The 17,771-nt window shown below is 40.6% G+C and overlaps 1 protein-coding gene across 1 annotated transcript in view; it reads right to left on the bottom strand.

Moving 5' to 3' along the window:
• Positions 1-2,055: 2,055 nt before the first annotated feature.
• JAG1 (jagged canonical Notch ligand 1) overlaps positions 2,056-17,771 on the bottom strand; it is a 59,114-nt gene continuing 43,398 nt past the window's right edge. Inside the window, exons 14-26 of the mRNA XM_081940619.1 lie at positions 17,185-17,349; positions 16,499-16,612; positions 14,518-14,631; positions 12,603-12,716; positions 12,393-12,509; positions 11,472-11,499; positions 10,105-10,190; positions 8,185-8,298; positions 7,583-7,692; positions 7,248-7,484; positions 6,473-6,604; positions 5,773-5,923; positions 2,056-3,581 (exon numbers count right to left, since the gene is read on the bottom strand). Of these exons, the coding sequence (XP_081796745.1) occupies positions 3,124-3,581; positions 5,773-5,923; positions 6,473-6,604; positions 7,248-7,484; positions 7,583-7,692; positions 8,185-8,298; positions 10,105-10,190; positions 11,472-11,499; positions 12,393-12,509; positions 12,603-12,716; positions 14,518-14,631; positions 16,499-16,612; positions 17,185-17,349 (1,940 nt within the window). The 3' untranslated portion in view covers positions 2,056-3,123. The remainder of the gene's footprint in view (positions 3,582-5,772; positions 5,924-6,472; positions 6,605-7,247; positions 7,485-7,582; positions 7,693-8,184; positions 8,299-10,104; positions 10,191-11,471; positions 11,500-12,392; positions 12,510-12,602; positions 12,717-14,517; positions 14,632-16,498; positions 16,613-17,184; positions 17,350-17,771) is intronic.

Here is a 17,771-nt window from a genome sequence, read left to right as displayed (position 1 = left end):
TCTCATAAACAGCCCTCTTGGCTTCAGGCTTTTATCATGGCTTAACTTTGTTGGAGGAGGTCGAACAACCTTTTTAGTTGCTTAGAACCACATCAGCTTTTAGTAACCACAGCCGGTCTTGTTTGATACTGTAGATCAAGCAGAGAAACCAGCCATCTTCTCTTGGTAGCCTAATAGAAATCAACAACTTGAAGAGCGCTTTATTAGCTCCTCCCCTGCCAGCCCTTTCTTGCTCTGGTGTCCCAGAAGGTAAACTGGAGTTCCACCTCTACAAAGGCTGGAGTTGCAAGCCCAGTGCAGCTCACAAAAAGCATTGGTATAAGGCAACAAAAATACTTTCTTATTGAATCGTTCAATGGGAACGTGTCAAGACTCATTAAGCCAAATAGGTCCAGCCACAGTTCAGATATCCTGTCTGTCCCACCATGAGCTCCATGATGGAAGAAATCTCTGAATCATCAACTTGAAAGGAGTTGGGCCAAACGTTAGGAAAACATGGCCCTTCCGCAGATCTTGAGTCTTCAGGCCAAGACTGATGGTAGCATCAGGGAACATACAGAAGAAACTTGGAAAGTTCACATTGAGAAAAACAGACATTTAATACGCTCCAGGGGTGTAGTCCTGCTGGCTTGAGTTGAACTATTCCATAATCAACCAGATTAACACACATAATTGCTGAAACCTGGTATAAGGCAGACGGCATAAATCCACTTATTGGAAATACTGACTGGATTCACAAATCACATTAAGTTATAATTTGCTTAATCATGATTTAATAAAGGATAATTTGCTAGGTTCACATAACACGCAAAAGCAAACACACCATATTATGGCTTCATATGCTGTCTGAACCCAGTCAAATCTCATTCATATGTGAGTTGCACCTTCATAAAACTCATGAACGAAGAGAACACCATTGTGCAGCCTTACATTTTATTGTTGAGCTGTGAGATTGGAGGACAATCCTTCCTAATTGATTGAACCCTAATTATGCTAAATTATAATTTCCAGATAGGACTATAGTGGAGTGACCACTCCCCATTCCTACAACAGTGGCAGTGGGTGCACATGGCCAATGGAGTCCCCCGTTTCTTCCAAGCAAAGGAAGCTGGGATCTAGTGCAATTACATGTACTTGGTGAAGACGTAGTTGGATTGTGTTATCTGTGGAGATACAAATGCCATCTTGGGTTATTGATGGCTCTATACCCTTTGAAACGGAGTAGGTGGTTCTACTCCATATGTAGGATCAACCTGGCCAATTTTTGAGTTGTATTCCAACACGTAGGTGGCATTGAGTTGGGAAAGGGTCCTGTTGTTTATGCTATGAAAAATATATTTGCCAGACACTGAAGTCAGCAGCTCAATGAAGCTCATTTTTCACAGTTTTATACAAAAAAAAAAAAATTTAATAAATATTTTTCAAGATTTATTGCCAGGAATAAACACATCAAGAGATGTATTTTCATGTTCATGTAACACTAATATTATCACACAATTTATCTCTGTGATCCAAGTGGTTCAATGTTTGAATCCTTTTAAAAAAATTATTATTTGACCATCCAACTTTTGTAATAGCACTTTGATTTCCTTATTTCTTTTAAGGCGGGCAGTGGAACCTATGCAAATGTACAGTGATCTTACTGGACGTTCTACTGTTCAAGTATTCAATGACTAGCTTATTAGAATACTTTCTACATACAGTAGATTACAAAAAAAAAAGGAAGAAAGAAATCAAATCTACAGGTGGTTCAGTTTTATACTATTTTTGGTGGTGGGGGGAAATCAAGAGTTTACAAAGTAAGATTTTGGTGCTTCCAACTTCACACACTAATTGTTTTCTTTTTAATTACATGCAACCACTCACAACTCTCACATTTCATCTACAGAAGTTATAGCTCCTTTAGTGTTCCCTTAAGCTGCTCTGAAGCAGGTGATCTGTCTGTCATCCTTTCCTTCCTTCCCTCCCACCCCATCTTTAAAGCAGCCAGAAAAAGAGAGAGAGAGAGAGAGAGAAAAAAAAACTAGATCTAACTGCCTTGGCTGGTATTTTACAAAAAAAGTATATGATACTATGGAAGATGTTTCCAAAGGAATAAAAGAGACACATTTGACATCATACAAAAAAGTCAGCATCGAAGGCTAGAAAGCCCTTCCTATTGTTAAAAATTAAAAATAAGACAAAACAAAATTCAGAACATTTAAATTTTGGCATGTAGGCAACATGTAACAACAAAAAAAGGTAAAAAAAGCAAAGAAGCCATAAGCAATACAATGCTATGAAAAACCTTCAGCTCTAAACACATACATATAAATAAAAAAAAGGAATGATATTTAAGGCTCTTGATTATTAAGTTAATAAATCAAATATACACAGTGATTAATAAAAAAGAATTATTTACATAACTATACAAACTTCTACTTTTGACACATTTTCCTCTCAATTCTTCATTATTATTTTTTTACCAGCAACTGCTGACAATGAATCTTCCTGGTCCCTCCCTTCCCGCAAACAAAACAAAACGAAACAAAAAAAAAAATTACAATAAAAAAATAAATAATAAACTTTTTTTTTTGATAGTTGCTGTGGTTCTGAGCTGCAAAGGCACTTTCAAATACAGAACTAGTTGCATGTCACCATAAAACCAATATACAAAAGAACTCTAATTCAATAAATAAATAAAACATACCTTTTGTTCTAAGACTACAGACTGCGATGTCTCAAGAGAGAAGGAAGGGGAGGGGGGGAAAACAAAAAAACGAACAGACCCACCAATATGTATATATTTCTTTCCCACTCCAGGAAAAAAAAAAGCAAAATAAAATCCTAGCGATTCCTTATGAAACCTTTCTGGGATGCGTCGGCTGCGGCTGAATTGACAGAGGGGGCACTTTTTTGACTAGTTTTGCATAGATGTGAAATGCAGCACTTGGTAATCCAGCCAACCACAGCAACTATCACTGCCAGTGTAAGCCAGCTTGTCAAAACTTTAAATTAACACAGGGATATTAAGCAAATAATAGCCTTAGACTCAAAATATTACACAACCGTTTTAAGAACTACAAGCTCCGAGTTGCCTTAGATTGATAGGTAAAGGCCCTGCACGGCAGCACCTGCTGTCTGCTATACAATATATTCCATTCGGTTTAGACTTTGTGCGCTTTCCAAGTCCCGGTTGTCTTGTTTGTTTGTCCAATTTGGGTGTTTTGTAGGCGTGCCGTTGGGTGGCTTTTCATCTCTGTCTACTAACGTGTAGGTTGCCTGTTTGGCAAATCGGGTTTTCTGCTGGTGCTTGTCCATGTCATCTTCTTCCACCTCTGAATTGTGTGTCCTTATTTTGGCAATTTTGGAGTTCTTGTTCTCATAGTCTTTGATCGGCACAGCATTGGCCCCGTGTTTCTCTATGGGGTTCTTGATCTGGTTCAGTTGCTCCCGCACGTTGTTGGTGGTATTGTCTTCCGAGGCGGTGTGCGTGTGAGTGCTCTGCTTTCGCCGCTTCCGGATGCACCAGTAAAAGGCAGTGACCAGGCAACAGATCCAAGCCACAGTTAAAATGGAGCTGAGCAACGGGACCAAGAAATCTGGAAGGCAATTGAGGTTCACCATTAGTGCTTCAACAAGTGGAGGCTGCTCCTTCCTTGAATGACAGACCTCATTGCCAACCTTCCCCAAACTGGCGCTTCATAATGTCAAATTTGATCCTGGAATTTGATGGTTGAATTCCAATATACTGGACATGGGGGGAGGGGGCTTCATGGTAGAAAAAGTTCCCCCATGCTAACGATTTCCTTAGCTTTTTTAAACTTTAAAAATTATTTTAAAAGGTGTAGGCTACGACGTTGCACAAGTTTTTAAGTACCAAAGCTGTGATCAAGGAAGGCTTCCTTTTTCTTACGTTAGAGAGTCAGGATTGTGCCACGGGAAATTTTGAAGGGTTGACCTAACTAGAATTGGCTCACAGGATTCGGGTCCAGACTGTCTCATTTAGAGAAAACCTACCAAAATCAATGGAATCCAGACTAATTATGTCTAACATGCCTCATGGATTTATAAAGGTGTGGCTTAAGTATTACTAAGCCTGCATGTAATCCTTGATATCGGATATTGATCTTCCTCCTTAAGGGTTATCAACATAGCCTAATTAACATTCTACAAGCAGCTTTGTTTTTCTTTTCTTCTTGTAATGCTAGTTCAACAATCGGTTGAGGCCACCCATACATGGTATAGGGTCTGGTTATGTACTGCCTGTCACCCATAACATCTGCCTGGCTGATTTGATCCTCTAGTGTTGACAGGCTCTAGGTTCCTTTGATTAAACAATGTCTTTGCTCAGGACTTTGGAGCATCTGCCCTCTAGAACTAGGTTCCTGCCCTCCAAGATCGATATGCCCGCCACATTGCTGTTGTTTAAAAGAGCCGTGAAGATTTGGCTCTTCACTCAGGCTTTCAGCGAAAGGGGGACCCTCACTTCCTTGCACTTATCTTTTCATTGCTCATGTTATATTTTAATTTGATTGTTGTGAACCAGCCAGAATCATGTTGCATACACATTTATTATTATTATTATTGTTATTAATAACTATTTATATTATTATCATTATCATTAATACTAATACTAATACTAATATACTTTATTCATTAAACATGAAACTCAGCCAACTGAACATTCATAAATGCATTACAAATACCAGTGACTGGTGCTAATGGTTGATACAGTTTGCTGCCAGCGTCCTAGGTATCAACCAAGTACCTTCTTAAAATATAAGATGTTCCGAGTAGGGCAGTTTTTTGCAGTTCCGTTGGTGTTATTGCAGGAAGCTGCAATTTGTTGATGTAACTTATAAAATTCTTGGACATGGTACCAAGTGCCCTGATGACAATGGGTATCACTGTTACATGTTTCATCCATAGCTGTGTAGTTTCGATGGCCAGGTCGCAATATATTATTATTAATTATTATTAATTATTACTATTATTAATATTATCATTATTATTAATTATATTCCCCATTTCATTCAAAACCAGTATCTTACTCACTCAATAGGCCACTTGCAAAAGCTGATGAATGGGACAATGTTTAGTAAATTTCAGTATCTGAGAACAAGAGGAGTTTATATCTATGGTTCTCATAGGGCTAGTTCAACTTTGAGCTCTACCAAAGAACAACATTTATTGGAACAAGCCACAGGGGATTCCGCTCCTGTCAGATAGAAACAGGAGCATTCACAAGGGGAATAAAACAAAATTAAAAAGGCTGACTGTTATTGTGCAATCCACGTCAAAAGCCAGGGAAATCGGGAGATTCAGGAGCTTCAAATGAGTATAAACATTTATTGCAAGCTTAAGCTCTCTACTAGAATCTGACCAACTAACGGTCAAGTGAAATTAGCGGGAGATAAGAAAGAAATTCAAGGAGGGCTGGACTAAGATCTCTTGTAGGGACTCATGACTGATGATGCGTTTGATCCCTCCCTCCAGTTCAGCCTGGTCATCTCCTACAATCAAAGCCTCCCCAATGCATGTAAAAGGGAGTGGGGCACTGGTTGTGTGGCTGGCAGCTTGCCTTTTCTGATCCCCACACCTAAAGATGCCTCCGGGTACAAACTGAACAAAATAATTTCAAGCCGTGTATTAGAACTACTATTATATTTGGAAACACTTTTATCTTACAATCAGCAAAGGCACCTCTTCCAAAGCAGATTTAAGAGAGACCAGTTTGTCTTCTTAGTTTAAGAAGAAGAAAAAAACAATCCACCTCTGCAATTGGTTTACCTGTTTTGCTCTTAATTGGCCGCCTCTGGACCCGGACTTCTGCAACAGCTGCAATAAGGGTGCTATTCCCATCACGTTTGCTGACCAGATCAATAATTTTATCAGTTATTTCCTTTACTGGATTATTTTCCTCCTGGATATCTTCAGCAGACTGAAGGGAGAACAGTACAGCTATATTTTAGGAAAGGCAGAGTTTAAAAATCAGCTGCTACTTGAAATAAGACAAAGGCCTTTGAGTACAGTATGGAACCCAGGGTAACCCAATGTGGGAAGCGTTCGTTTGAATCAATACAGTAGAGGCTTGGATTCCGCTAATTCAGCAAAAACAAGACTATTAATTACATAGAATTAAAGCCACCCTCCTACTTTTCAAAGCCCTTCAATACATCCAAACGCATTGCCGAATTTACAAAAAATGCCCACTGTGTTTCTTTTATTAGCTCAGATTACAACATCCCATTATCGAGCTTCCAAGGTGGCTAACACAAAGCCGCTCTTGCGTAAAGAAATTTATCCTAGAAAACAACAACAAACAAGGAAAAACAAAAGGCAGAGAGCCTGATTTTGGAATTAATTCCCTCCAATGCAGTGGAAAATGGCAAGAGGAAGCCCTCTTTCGTCCTTCTCTCTCTCCTCCAGAGAGGCTGGGGGAAAATCTCCTCCAGACATTTCAAAAACCAGGCTAAAGAGATAGACTTACAATTGCCACGTGAATTTCATTGCTTGCCAAGTGCGATGGCTCACAGGTGATATAGAGAGCATATTCAATGGAAACATTCCTCAAGATATTCAGGTTCCGCAGCTCGCTGCAGATATGCTCGGTTGTCAGACCCTATGGGGGGGGGAGAGGGAGGGGGAAAGAGCATAGGCAAGAAAGCATGAGAATCTCGACCGCAGAAGATTATGAATCATTCATTTTATCCGGCTGTAGTTACACAAGACTCCTTGTCTCCATGTTATAACTGGAGCTGTATATTCTTGTTATTTGCTATTTAGCAAAGAGGGATCATTATAAAACAATCAACCTGAGCTTGCAAAAGTAAACTCAGTAGAGACACGCTTATTGTAGCTCCCCAATGAGGAGACTTGCACGAGGAGTGCATTTGCAATTATATTCCTAGAGGGTTTTTTTTCTGGTTAAAAAAAAAAAGTAATAAGTGAAATGGCTTTGAGGCACTTTGCTGACTTTGGCAATAAGAAAACCAAATTAAGTCACTGCTGACCCAAGCTTGCTCGGCCCTGCAGGAGTCATCTCTGCCTACATTTTGTTGAAGACTTGATGTAAAGATATGATGAGAAAGCCGCCACATGGAAGACACTCAGGGCAGCTAGGGAGAAACCTGAAGTACCACTGTGTGCAGAAGGATCTTTTTTTAATTGGTTCTCTAAGATCACAGGTGAAACAGGACTGCTACTGCAAAGCAGACTGTTGCTAGGAGTTTCTTGGGTCCTTCTCTGGAAATGGGCTAACTTACTGGAGTCATCATCTCTTTGTTGAAGGTGAAGGTAATGTTAGCACAATGTTCCTGGTAGTAAGAATCAGAACTGCAGGTCATTTTCACCGGCTGTTGATTCGATGGCCAACATTCCCCCGCGTTGTCACAGGGTGGGACAAAGCAGTGATCAGCTTTAACAGGATGACAGGTGTGGCCTGCAGGACATTCACTGTGGCCCTTGGCGTTTACCACACAAGGCTTTGGGCCGCACCAGACCTAGAGATAATCGAACAGTTAATTGCTAAGTGCCCACCTGAAACAGGGAGGAAAAAAAGCAAAGCAGCCTGTTGGTTCAGAGATCTACAAGATGGTACCTTAGAACAGGAGACTTTTCCATTCACACACTGACAGCTGTTGCATTCGTCATCCCACTTTGAACCATCTGGAATAATATGCCCACTGGCAACGCAGGGTCTTCCTGAAACTAAGTCAGAAAAGCGTTTAAGGGATTCATCTTCAAGACCTCTGATTCAGGAGACTTTTTAGATGAAATACACAGGAGGAAGGCAAGACAAGAAAATCATCTACACATCTTTGCTCCCAGCTAAATGAAATATGTCCCATCACAGAGAAGAATACTTGTCTACAAGGCGGAGTGGTACAGTAGTTAGAATGCAGTATTGCAGGCAAACTCTACCCATAACCAGAAAGACTCGGCCTTTCATCCTTCTGAGGTAAAATGAGGACTCAGACTGTTGGGGTTAATATGCTGATTCTGTAAACCGCTTAGAGAGGGCTGTGTAAAGCACCAGGAAGCGTTATATAAGTCTAAGTGCTCTTGCTATTCAGCCTAATAATTGATCCAAAAGGAGGAAGACGGCTTTTAAAACATAAGTGGCACCACAGTTCCTAATTTAGACCATGCATTTTGCTGCAGCTAACTAGGATTATGCAATTTAAATCAGACATGGAATACCTTCTTGACATCTGGGACCACCACGGCCAGGTGGACAAATACAGCGATATCCATTGATTTCATCTATACATGTAGCTCCAAAAGCACAAGGTGAAGACTGACATTCATTGATATCTGGAGGGGAAAGAAGATGAGGAATCCATGCAATTCATCGGTTTACACACTTTACCCGAACTATCGAGAGCAGTGGGGAAATTCCATTTTTTTAAACTACCGGTTCTGTGGGCGTGGCTTGATGGGCGTGGCAGGGGAAGGACACTGCAAAATCTCCATTCCCCTTTCACTCCTGGGGGAAGGATATTGCAAAATCTCCATCCCCAGCCAGAGGGTGGTATTTGCCAGTTCTCCAGACTACTCAACATTTCCGTTACTGGTTCTTGAGAAGGACCTGCTGAATTTCACTCCTGATCGAGAGTCTTAATCAGCCTGTAAACCTTGATTGCTTTTATTATGAATAGGTTTATTACAGACAGTCCTCGACTTGCAATCGTAACTGAGCCTGGAATTACACTCGTAATTTGTTGCAGTTGTAAGATGAGGCATACATATGACCAGAAGTAGTTTTAGAGCCTTTTTCACAGTGGTTTTTAAGCAAACACCACAGTTTTTAACACAACGGTCATTAAGCGAACCCATTCATTGGAATGAGCATTTATTTTTTTTGCTATAAACTGCTCCTATTTTCTGTATCAAATGAGGTGGATGACAATAAAATTTTTATAAATAAATAATCCCAGTCACTTGACCACAAAATGCTGCAACCAGTTATAAAGCATGCGGTCATGTGACTGGGTGGCGGTGGCACGACCATTTACTATGGCCGGGAGTGTTTTATGGGATGCAAAACATCCATTCTGTGGCCACTGTGGCTTTAAATGATCACAAAAATCACTGACCATTAGCTGACAACCCCCTGCATTACATTTATTATTTTTATACACCTATTATATAAAATAATAACAATAACAACAACAACAACAACAACAACAATTAAAAGGAACGCCAAATACTTATTTCAGAAGTTCCATAATGCAGGAATCTTATATTGGGCTATTATAATGATCTTAGATTTTTGGCTAACAATGCCCCTTTCAACATATCGACTTGTCTGATAACAACAGCTTCAATTACATTTTGTATTCTGCACACCTGATTGGATTTCTGTCTCTTAAGAAGTACAGCTTTGCTTTTATTGGTAAGTTTCTATCGACAAGGAACCCTATTCGCTATTTGAAGGTCTGAGCCCAAGGCAAAATGTATTCTAATTAGAGAACATTTCCTTCTGAGCAGTTTCTTGGCCATAAGAAAGTCCATTCTCAGGAGGAAAGGGAAGAGTAGAGTGAAATGTTTACCCCTTGCAGCCCCTCTTGAAATGTTTTTTCCTTGGAAGGGGGAAACTATGACTCTTGTGGGCCCAATTCAGAAGGAAAAAAAAAAACCGGGTAGCTTTTGAATACAAATAAGGAAGAACTTCTACATCGCACATTCTTAATTTGTGGGGTTCTATTACGGTTGTGTGATTATTTATTTATTGAAAACATTTATACAGGCGTCCTATCTTTCAACTAACTCTGGCTGGGTCCCAATCAAAAATTAAGAGTCATAATAAAATATTTTAAGAACTGGAAAACTCAACCAATTAAAACATTGAAAACAACAAAAACTGGTGCCAGTCAATTCTGATGTGCAATCATCTAATCTCCCAATGCTTGGGAGATTAGCCAGGTCTTTAAAGCCTTATGGAAGACTAAAAGGGTGGAAGTCCGCCAAACTTCAGGGGGTAAAATGTTCCCATAGGGCAAGGCCGCCACAGAAAAGACATTGAATTGAAGACCAATTCCATGGCAACCATTACTCAAATGAGCCAATTTGCAAAGCTTTAAACCAACGTTTTTGAATCAAACCATTCTAAAAACTTACTTATTCTGCAGTCAGGACCTGCAAAACCTGGAGCACATTCACAGCGGTACCAATTTTCTCCATCCACACAGTTTCCATTATTGTAGCTGTTTGGGAGGAATGAATGGAGAGAAGGGGAGGAGGGGAAAAAAAGATAATGAAAAATCTTTTGGTTTTTACTTCCACAAAGTGCAGGGTGACATTCACAATGTAATAGATTTCTAAAAGAGGCAACCTTGCTGCCTTGAACTACAATCCTTAGCATTCTTTAACATCGACTCCGCCATCTGTGGCTCCTGGGATTTAAAGGCCAATGACGCCTGGAAAGTCAGATTGTCCATTATAACCCATTCTATATATCAGGGATGTCCAAACTTGGGAACTTTAAGACTTGTGGGCTTCAACTTCCAGAATTCCCCAGCCATGATGGCTGGGGAATTCTGGGAGTTGAAGTCCACAAGTCTTAAAATTCCCAAGTTTGGACACCCCTGCTATATATGAACTATTCTAAACATACAGTTGGCAGCCAGGCATCTTTGTAGAACTCCTGGCTCTCTACGGATAAACAACTATAAATCCATGTATTTGCCATACGCTAAATAAAATAAATAATCTAAGCACACACAAATGAGTTGTATTCTACTACAAATTGCACTGGCTGAACAAGACATAGGTAATTATATATAGTTATATATCACTGATGGCGAACCTTTTTGGCACAGAGTGCCCAAACCGGAAGGCATGGGTGCATGTGTGCGCATACACAAGTGCCAGAGCACCGGAAACCCGATGACCAGTTGGGCAGGCACGCATGCATGCCTCGGAAACCCAATGATCAACTGGCTGAGCTGGGGCGACGGCGCACATGCCCACAGAGAGGGCTCTGCATACCACAGGTTCGCCATTCACAGTTATATACAATGTGTGCTGACTTATCATCTTGTTATTTAATAGAACAATAATAAACAAGGAAGTCTTGAAGAATTTGATGGGATGTTTTCAGAGAAATTCAATGGCTTTGGAGGAAGGAGAGGCAATACCTATCCAACACATGACTAATAAAATGGAATCTTCTAAGTCAGGGGTGGCCAAAGCCCGGGTCGGGGCCCACTACTGGACCATGAGCCATTTGGAACTGGGTCGCAGTAGTGGTGTGCAGGTTAGCGCATGCACATCCCCATTTACGCATGCGCACATGTGCAAACTATTCCCCCCCACCATCTGTAAAATTGAAAAGTTTGGGGAACTCTGTTCCAAGTAAAGGTATCTACAGCATAAATAGCGATGACAGTATAGGGAAAAAGGAAATGGCTTGGGTGGAGGCATTTCTTTCCCCATTCATCTTTTTTCCCCTCTGGGCTTTATTCAGATGCAAGAAAATGACTTACCAAGGATGTGGACTGCAGTCATTTGTATCTGCAGGGAGATCAAAGAAAGGCAAAGTTAGGGGAAAGTACGGTAAGAGAAGCTGGGCAATGCATGAGTGAGGGGACTTTCTTGTGGATGGCCTCTAAATCTTGGTTTCATTCTTTAAGCTGGAAATTTGGATCACACAGATTTTTAAAAAAGCCTTGTTGACTACTTTTCAATTAACAAACCACTGACAACATTCTACTTCTGTACAGTAAATGAGAAGCCCTCCTTCAAAGCTCTATTACTCACACAGAGTAATTTTCCTCTTTCTCTCTGCAGCTTTTGAAGTGACTGGCAAGGCTTTTAGACTCTTAGTTATTTAACAGTGGCAACCACTACAGGGCTGTCCCAGATTTAATGCATATACACAAGTATTTTTTTAAAAAATCATCCTGCTAAAATACCAGCCAGAACTGATTTTTCCCCCCACAGAAAAACAGGGTTCAGTATGGACATAAATAGAACTCCTGAGCTCAACTGATGGATATTTAGAATATTAAAAAATGCTATCTTTTGTATCTAGTCTCAAATAGAGGGATTCTTGTGCAATCCAGAGCTTGGTAGACATCCAAGAGGAGGATTGCTGTAAAGAGTCTCCCAGGGAACTGTTTTGAAGGGTGGCTGCGAGGGAAGAGGGAGGCAAAGCCATGTGGAGGAGCAAGTCCACATCTGCCTCCACTTATCCTGTTTGCCACTTTTCTCAGGCCCAGGTCAAAGCTCCATCCTACACTGTCATTAAAGCCAAAGGAAAGAGGTGAGGTTCAGGTCCCACATCCAACAGCTTCCCATTTCTGGTTTCAATCTCCAATTCCCCAGAGCACCGTTGGCTCAACAAAGCCCTTCTAGATGTATTTATGGAAGAGAGAGAGCGAGAGAAGGGGGGGGAGAGAACTTACTCTGAGTGCACGTAGGTCCTTCCCAGCCTTCTTTGCAGACGCATGTGAAAGACTCTCCACTTACAACACATGTTCCCCCATTATGGCAGGGGCTTGGCAGGCAGCTGCTGTTCCGTGCTGCAAAAAAAAAAAAAACATAAAAAGCTTTGCTGCCTGTCTCTTTGGCCCACACCTCGGGAGAAGGAAAGGCGAGGACCCACTGGTTCGTACCTATATTGCAAGTGGCTCCATCCCATCCTGCAGGGCACATGCACTTGAAGACGTTGCCCTCATCGTAACACGTCCCTCCGTTGTTGCACGTGGCTTCGTCGCACTGACTGTCACCTACCCGATGGGGAAAAAGCCAAAGGGTCAATTTTCTCTCAGTAATATATAAGAGAAAAGGACATTATAGTCAAAAGTGCAGAGAAAAAGAAAAGAATACGTAAAGAGAAAAGAAGAAAGATGAAGAAATGATTTCCTCAATAAAAGATCTTTTCTCCATCTCCTATCTATAAACAAATTATAAAGCCTCATAATTCAGGCCTTATCAGCAAAAGCCCATTAAGAGAAATAACAAGATAGCTATTTGAACCTCAATCAAATAAATCAGTTACATATTTCTTTTCTTTAATACAGTAATTTATCATTTCCTCTAAAAATACAACCTTTCCCCTTTTGCCATCTCTTATCTATAAACAAATCTTTAAAGCCTCCTCATTTCAATCTAGTCAAAGCTACCAAGAAGCAACATGTAAAGAATCTTAATCTTTGATTCCTTCAAACAGCATCCCACGTTAATTTCTTATCATTTTCTCTTTCTTTTCTTTCATAAATTTAACACATATCAGGAAGAACATCTTAATTCAATCTTAATTAACATCTTAGTTCAATCTTAACCAGATAACCCAACTTTGATATTCTTCCCAAATCCTATCTATAACAAATTTTTAAAGGGTTGTCACTCTGTCCTGGTCAAGAAATTCCCATTAAGAGCCACTGGAAAGACCACCACATATATATTTAACCTTGATCAACTTTACAGTCCTTCTTTTCTACTTTTAAAAACCCAAAATGGTTAAAATGGGGTAATGGTTCAGCTGCATTCAGCTTAGTTTCAAATTCATCAGGATCTGACACACTCCTTTTCCCCCCCAAAAAAGATATTGATTAAAGCTTATCGCAATGTTTTCTCCCACACTCAGTCCTAATAGCATATATGAGCTGTGTCCCGCCCGCTTCCTGTCCTCCCCCTCCCCAATATAAGCCCTGGTCCCTCAATGTTGATGGACTTTTCTAACAAATAGGGAAGGTGTTGAGAAAAGGGCACCATCAGGTTGAGGCTGGGAACAAAGAACTCCCACAAAGAAGAGGGAGTCAAACTATTCTCCAAGGCACCTGAGGGTAGAACAAGAAGCAATGGGTGGAAACTAATCAAGGAGAGAAGCAACTTAGAACTGAGGAGAAATTTCCTGACAGTTAGAACAATTAATCAGTGGAACAACTTGCCTCCAGAAGCTGTGAATGCCCCAACACTGGAAGTCTTTAAGAAGATGTTGGATAGCTATTTGTCTGAAACGGTATAGGGTTTCCTGCCTAGGCAGGGGGTTAGACTAGAAGACCTCCAAGGTCCCTTCCAACTCTGCTATTGTATTGTATTGTATTAACATTTCCCCATTGATCCCTATATTCAAAATGATGCAGGGTTGTGAAAAGAAATGGGTCCTGAACTCATGCAAGGCAGAGATTGGCATTATGTAACTTCAACACTGGCGTTCATAAAACAGCTGGCCTTGAACCAGAGGATGCTTTGTCTATGGGGATTCTCAGTCATCCAGGTCATGGCTGTCCCAGAGGTGCTTTTTCAAAAGGCAACTGGACTTCCTTTGTTTCTGCTCAAAGACATTTTGCTTCTCATCCAAGAAGCTTCTGAAGATCTTCAAGCAAAAACAAAGAAAGTCCAGTTTCTTTTTGAAAAAAAAAGCATCTTTGGGACACAGGGCACTTTGAACACTTCCAAGGGCAGAGGAATAGAAACCCACCTTCTACTCTGAAGACAATCACCTTACTGAGTGAATTCCGGCACAAAACATAACATTCTGAATACCACTAGTGTTAAGTCTGGAAATTATTAAAAACAACTCACGTGAGTGGCAAGTTTTCCCTTTCCAGCCATTTTTACATTCACAGAAAAAGTCATTGACCAAGTCTCGACACGTCCCTCCATTGTGACAAGGGCTTTTACTGCAATCATTGATATCTGGAGATAACAGAGAACGTCAGTTAGTTACTCATCTGTAGAAGCTAAAAATATTTATAGAGCGCTCTTCGCCTGCATATTCCTCTTCCTCTTCCTAGCCTGTAATTCCTGAATTAAATGCCGCAAGATCTTGATGCCTATCGCCCCTATTCTGCACTCCGTCCCTGTGTTCCCTTTTGGCTTTTCTCACTATTGACAAAATTGCTGGTCCTTTGGAATGAAAAACAAGACCTTATAATTACACCCTTTCCAGGCCAAAATGGGTGTCCTGGAGACACTGCAGGCATGTGGCAAACTCCCCTTAAGGTTAGTATTATTGTCCCAAAATTAAAACTGAGGACAACATTAATATGACATACAAAAGGTAAAAGATTCTTTTCGGGTATAAGGTTCATAAAATGTAAGTCTGGTGGATGCCTAATGGAGTTAGGAGAAGAAAATATCTCAAGTGTAGCTCTGCAAAATATGTCAGCAATTTATTCAGCTCCTAGGGTACAGCTAGTCCTCGACTTACAACAGTTCATTTAGTGACCAGAGTCACAACGGCACTGAAAAAAGTGACTTATGACCATTTTTCACACATACGACCTCTGTAGCAGCTTCATGAACAGGTGCTTGGCAACTGGTTCATACTTATGTCGGTTGCAGTGTCCCGGGGTCGTGGAAACAGCTTTTGCAATCTTTTGTCAAGGGGAGTCAATGGGGAAGCCAGACTCAATTAACAACCGTGTTACTAACTTACCAACTGCAGCGATTTACATTAACAGCTGTGGCAAGAAAGGTCGTAAAATGGGGCAAAACTCATTTAACTAATGTTTCACTTAACAACAGAAATTTGGGACTCAACTGTGGTTGTAAGTCGAGGACTACCTTTATTTGCCTTGTAATGAAAGCATTCCAGTACTTTAGCTACATTAACTTTATACTAAACTTAGATCACTGGAAGCCAACGTTCCTTTAACCATATAGCAAGTTTAGACAGGGCACTTCAGGCACACAGATAACTAGACGGAGCAAAAGGACAGCTAGAAGAAAGTTTCTCTTGTACAGGATATCCTTTTTGTTCAAGAACATTTATTTCATGTCTTATGTGAGCTCACAGTGAGTAGAAAAATGAAATGCAAAAATTACCCTTCCAGTGGTGCAACAATGGCTTGGAACTATACACAGATTTCTCTGCAAAAAAAAAACCCCTCAAATGGCTTGGGAAAACTTTCCCAAGCTCCTTGGCTGCCTGGAACATTGTTCCAAATTTATACACTGCTATAGATCTGGATGTTGAAGCCATTCCTTGGGGCATTATTGTTTCGTTTCTGTTCATGCTTTATGATAGCTCTTATTTTATTTATCCTCGGTAAACTGCTCTGTGCTGCATAAAAGCTTCAGTAAATAAAAGCAATAAATAAATAAGGGCTCTCAGCTATTTAGGGAGAGGTGAACGTAAGACAACCATCCTGAGCATCTCAACAGCAAGAAAAACAAACAGGTAAACCTAAAGCATCAACACATAAAGGGCTTGTGGGATGGGCTCAAATGTGAGGTAAAAAAGAGCAACTATTTGGCTTTGTGAAAAGAGAATGAATTCCTCTTTGCCTAGTCCAATGTCCAAATTAAGACGAAGGAGGATACAAAAGTGGGCAGGATAAAACATTCATTTACTATTTCCACAACCTGGGGTAGAATATACACTTGCAACTTCTAATGTTGTATGTAGCCTACAAACTCAGAAAACTATTTTTTTCAGAAATTCCCCAATTCTCCCAATATCTATGCGGGCTACTCAATTAATGAAGCCCATGGTGTTTGCAAGAGATTTCTCCTCCCTTCCATCATCTTCCCATCTGCTGGAAAAGGAGGAGCCGCTTACTTGCTTCACAGAAGGTGCCCTCCCAGCCGTCACTACAAATGCACTTGTAGGAGTTGATGCCGTCAATGCACGTGCCCCCGTTTTTACACGGGTTGCTCTGACAGTCATTGATATCTGCAAAACAAGGATTGAAAAGGAGATGAGTAGACCGACGGTGCCCTTTAAAAAAATTAAACAGGTAATGTAAGTTGAAAAACGCCGGGTCCCCCGAAGAAAACTATTTTAACCCTGTTCCTAGAGATATCAAGATTAAATCTGTTTCATTCAACATGCAACTGCTGTACCATGATGCCTAGCCATTCGTTAAAAAAAAAAAGGAAAGCAGGCTAATAAAAAACAGGTTATTCTTAATATCCCCCCCGCCATGCTTTAAACATTATGTAAGGCAGTCAATAAAAAGGGCAAGCTAAGTTTGCTGTACGCTAGTAGAAGTCTTCTGTACACATGCCCAAGTTAATGTTATAATTTATTAAAAAGTTAAATATTCAAGGGCAGGGACGTTTTAATAAACAATTTTCCCAAGGCTCCAGTCTCAATTCACTGCAGGAAAAAGAGAACTCAGGCAGGGTTGACAAGATGTATGAGGGCCAATACCATGTCCCAAAAACAAATGTTATTATTTACACAAGAAGCTTCAAATCTGGATGTAAATGAGAGGAATCAAGATAAGCATCTCCAAATCTTACTTTCATGACAGTAGGTGCCAGTGAAGCCTTTGTTGCATTCACAAGTAAACTTGCCGCCTGCTTGGCTCTTGCACTTGCCGTGGGGGCCACAAACATTGGAAGAGATATAACGAACCCCTTCTGGGGTGCTGTTGGAAGCAACAGCAACAGTACAGCTGTCAATCACTGCAAAAGAGAGACAAGCAAGCAAACATGAGTCTTCACTGTCTTACCAACAGCTTTATGGATTTTTCACGGTTGTTGCTGATGTGGGGAAAGTACATTCAAATTAAACTAGGTTTTAAAGCAGGGTTTTCCACAACCTCGGTAACTTTTAAGGCTTGTGGACTTCAACTCCTAGGCATGGTTAGTTGGAGAATTCTGGGAGTTCAAATCCACAAGTCTTAAAAATTGCCAAAATTGGATATTCCCGTTTTAAAACCTTGATAAGAAAGCAGAGGGTAGACGAAGAAATGCAACACAGTTCAACTGGGGAAGAAAAATGGTTTCCACTTTGGACCTCACCACTTTCTACTTTGAACATATCCACTTGCCATGGCTTCCACCCAGCCCCAATATTTTCCAGAATGTGGTATGCGATCTTCAGT

Source organism: Natrix helvetica (assembly GCF_964273705.1).
Source record: "Natrix helvetica genome assembly, chromosome: 2".
NCBI classification, from domain to species: Eukaryota; Metazoa; Chordata; class Lepidosauria; order Squamata; family Natricidae; genus Natrix; species Natrix helvetica.
Note: the sequence above shows the minus strand (reverse complement) of the source record. Positions and strands in the feature narration are given on the sequence as shown.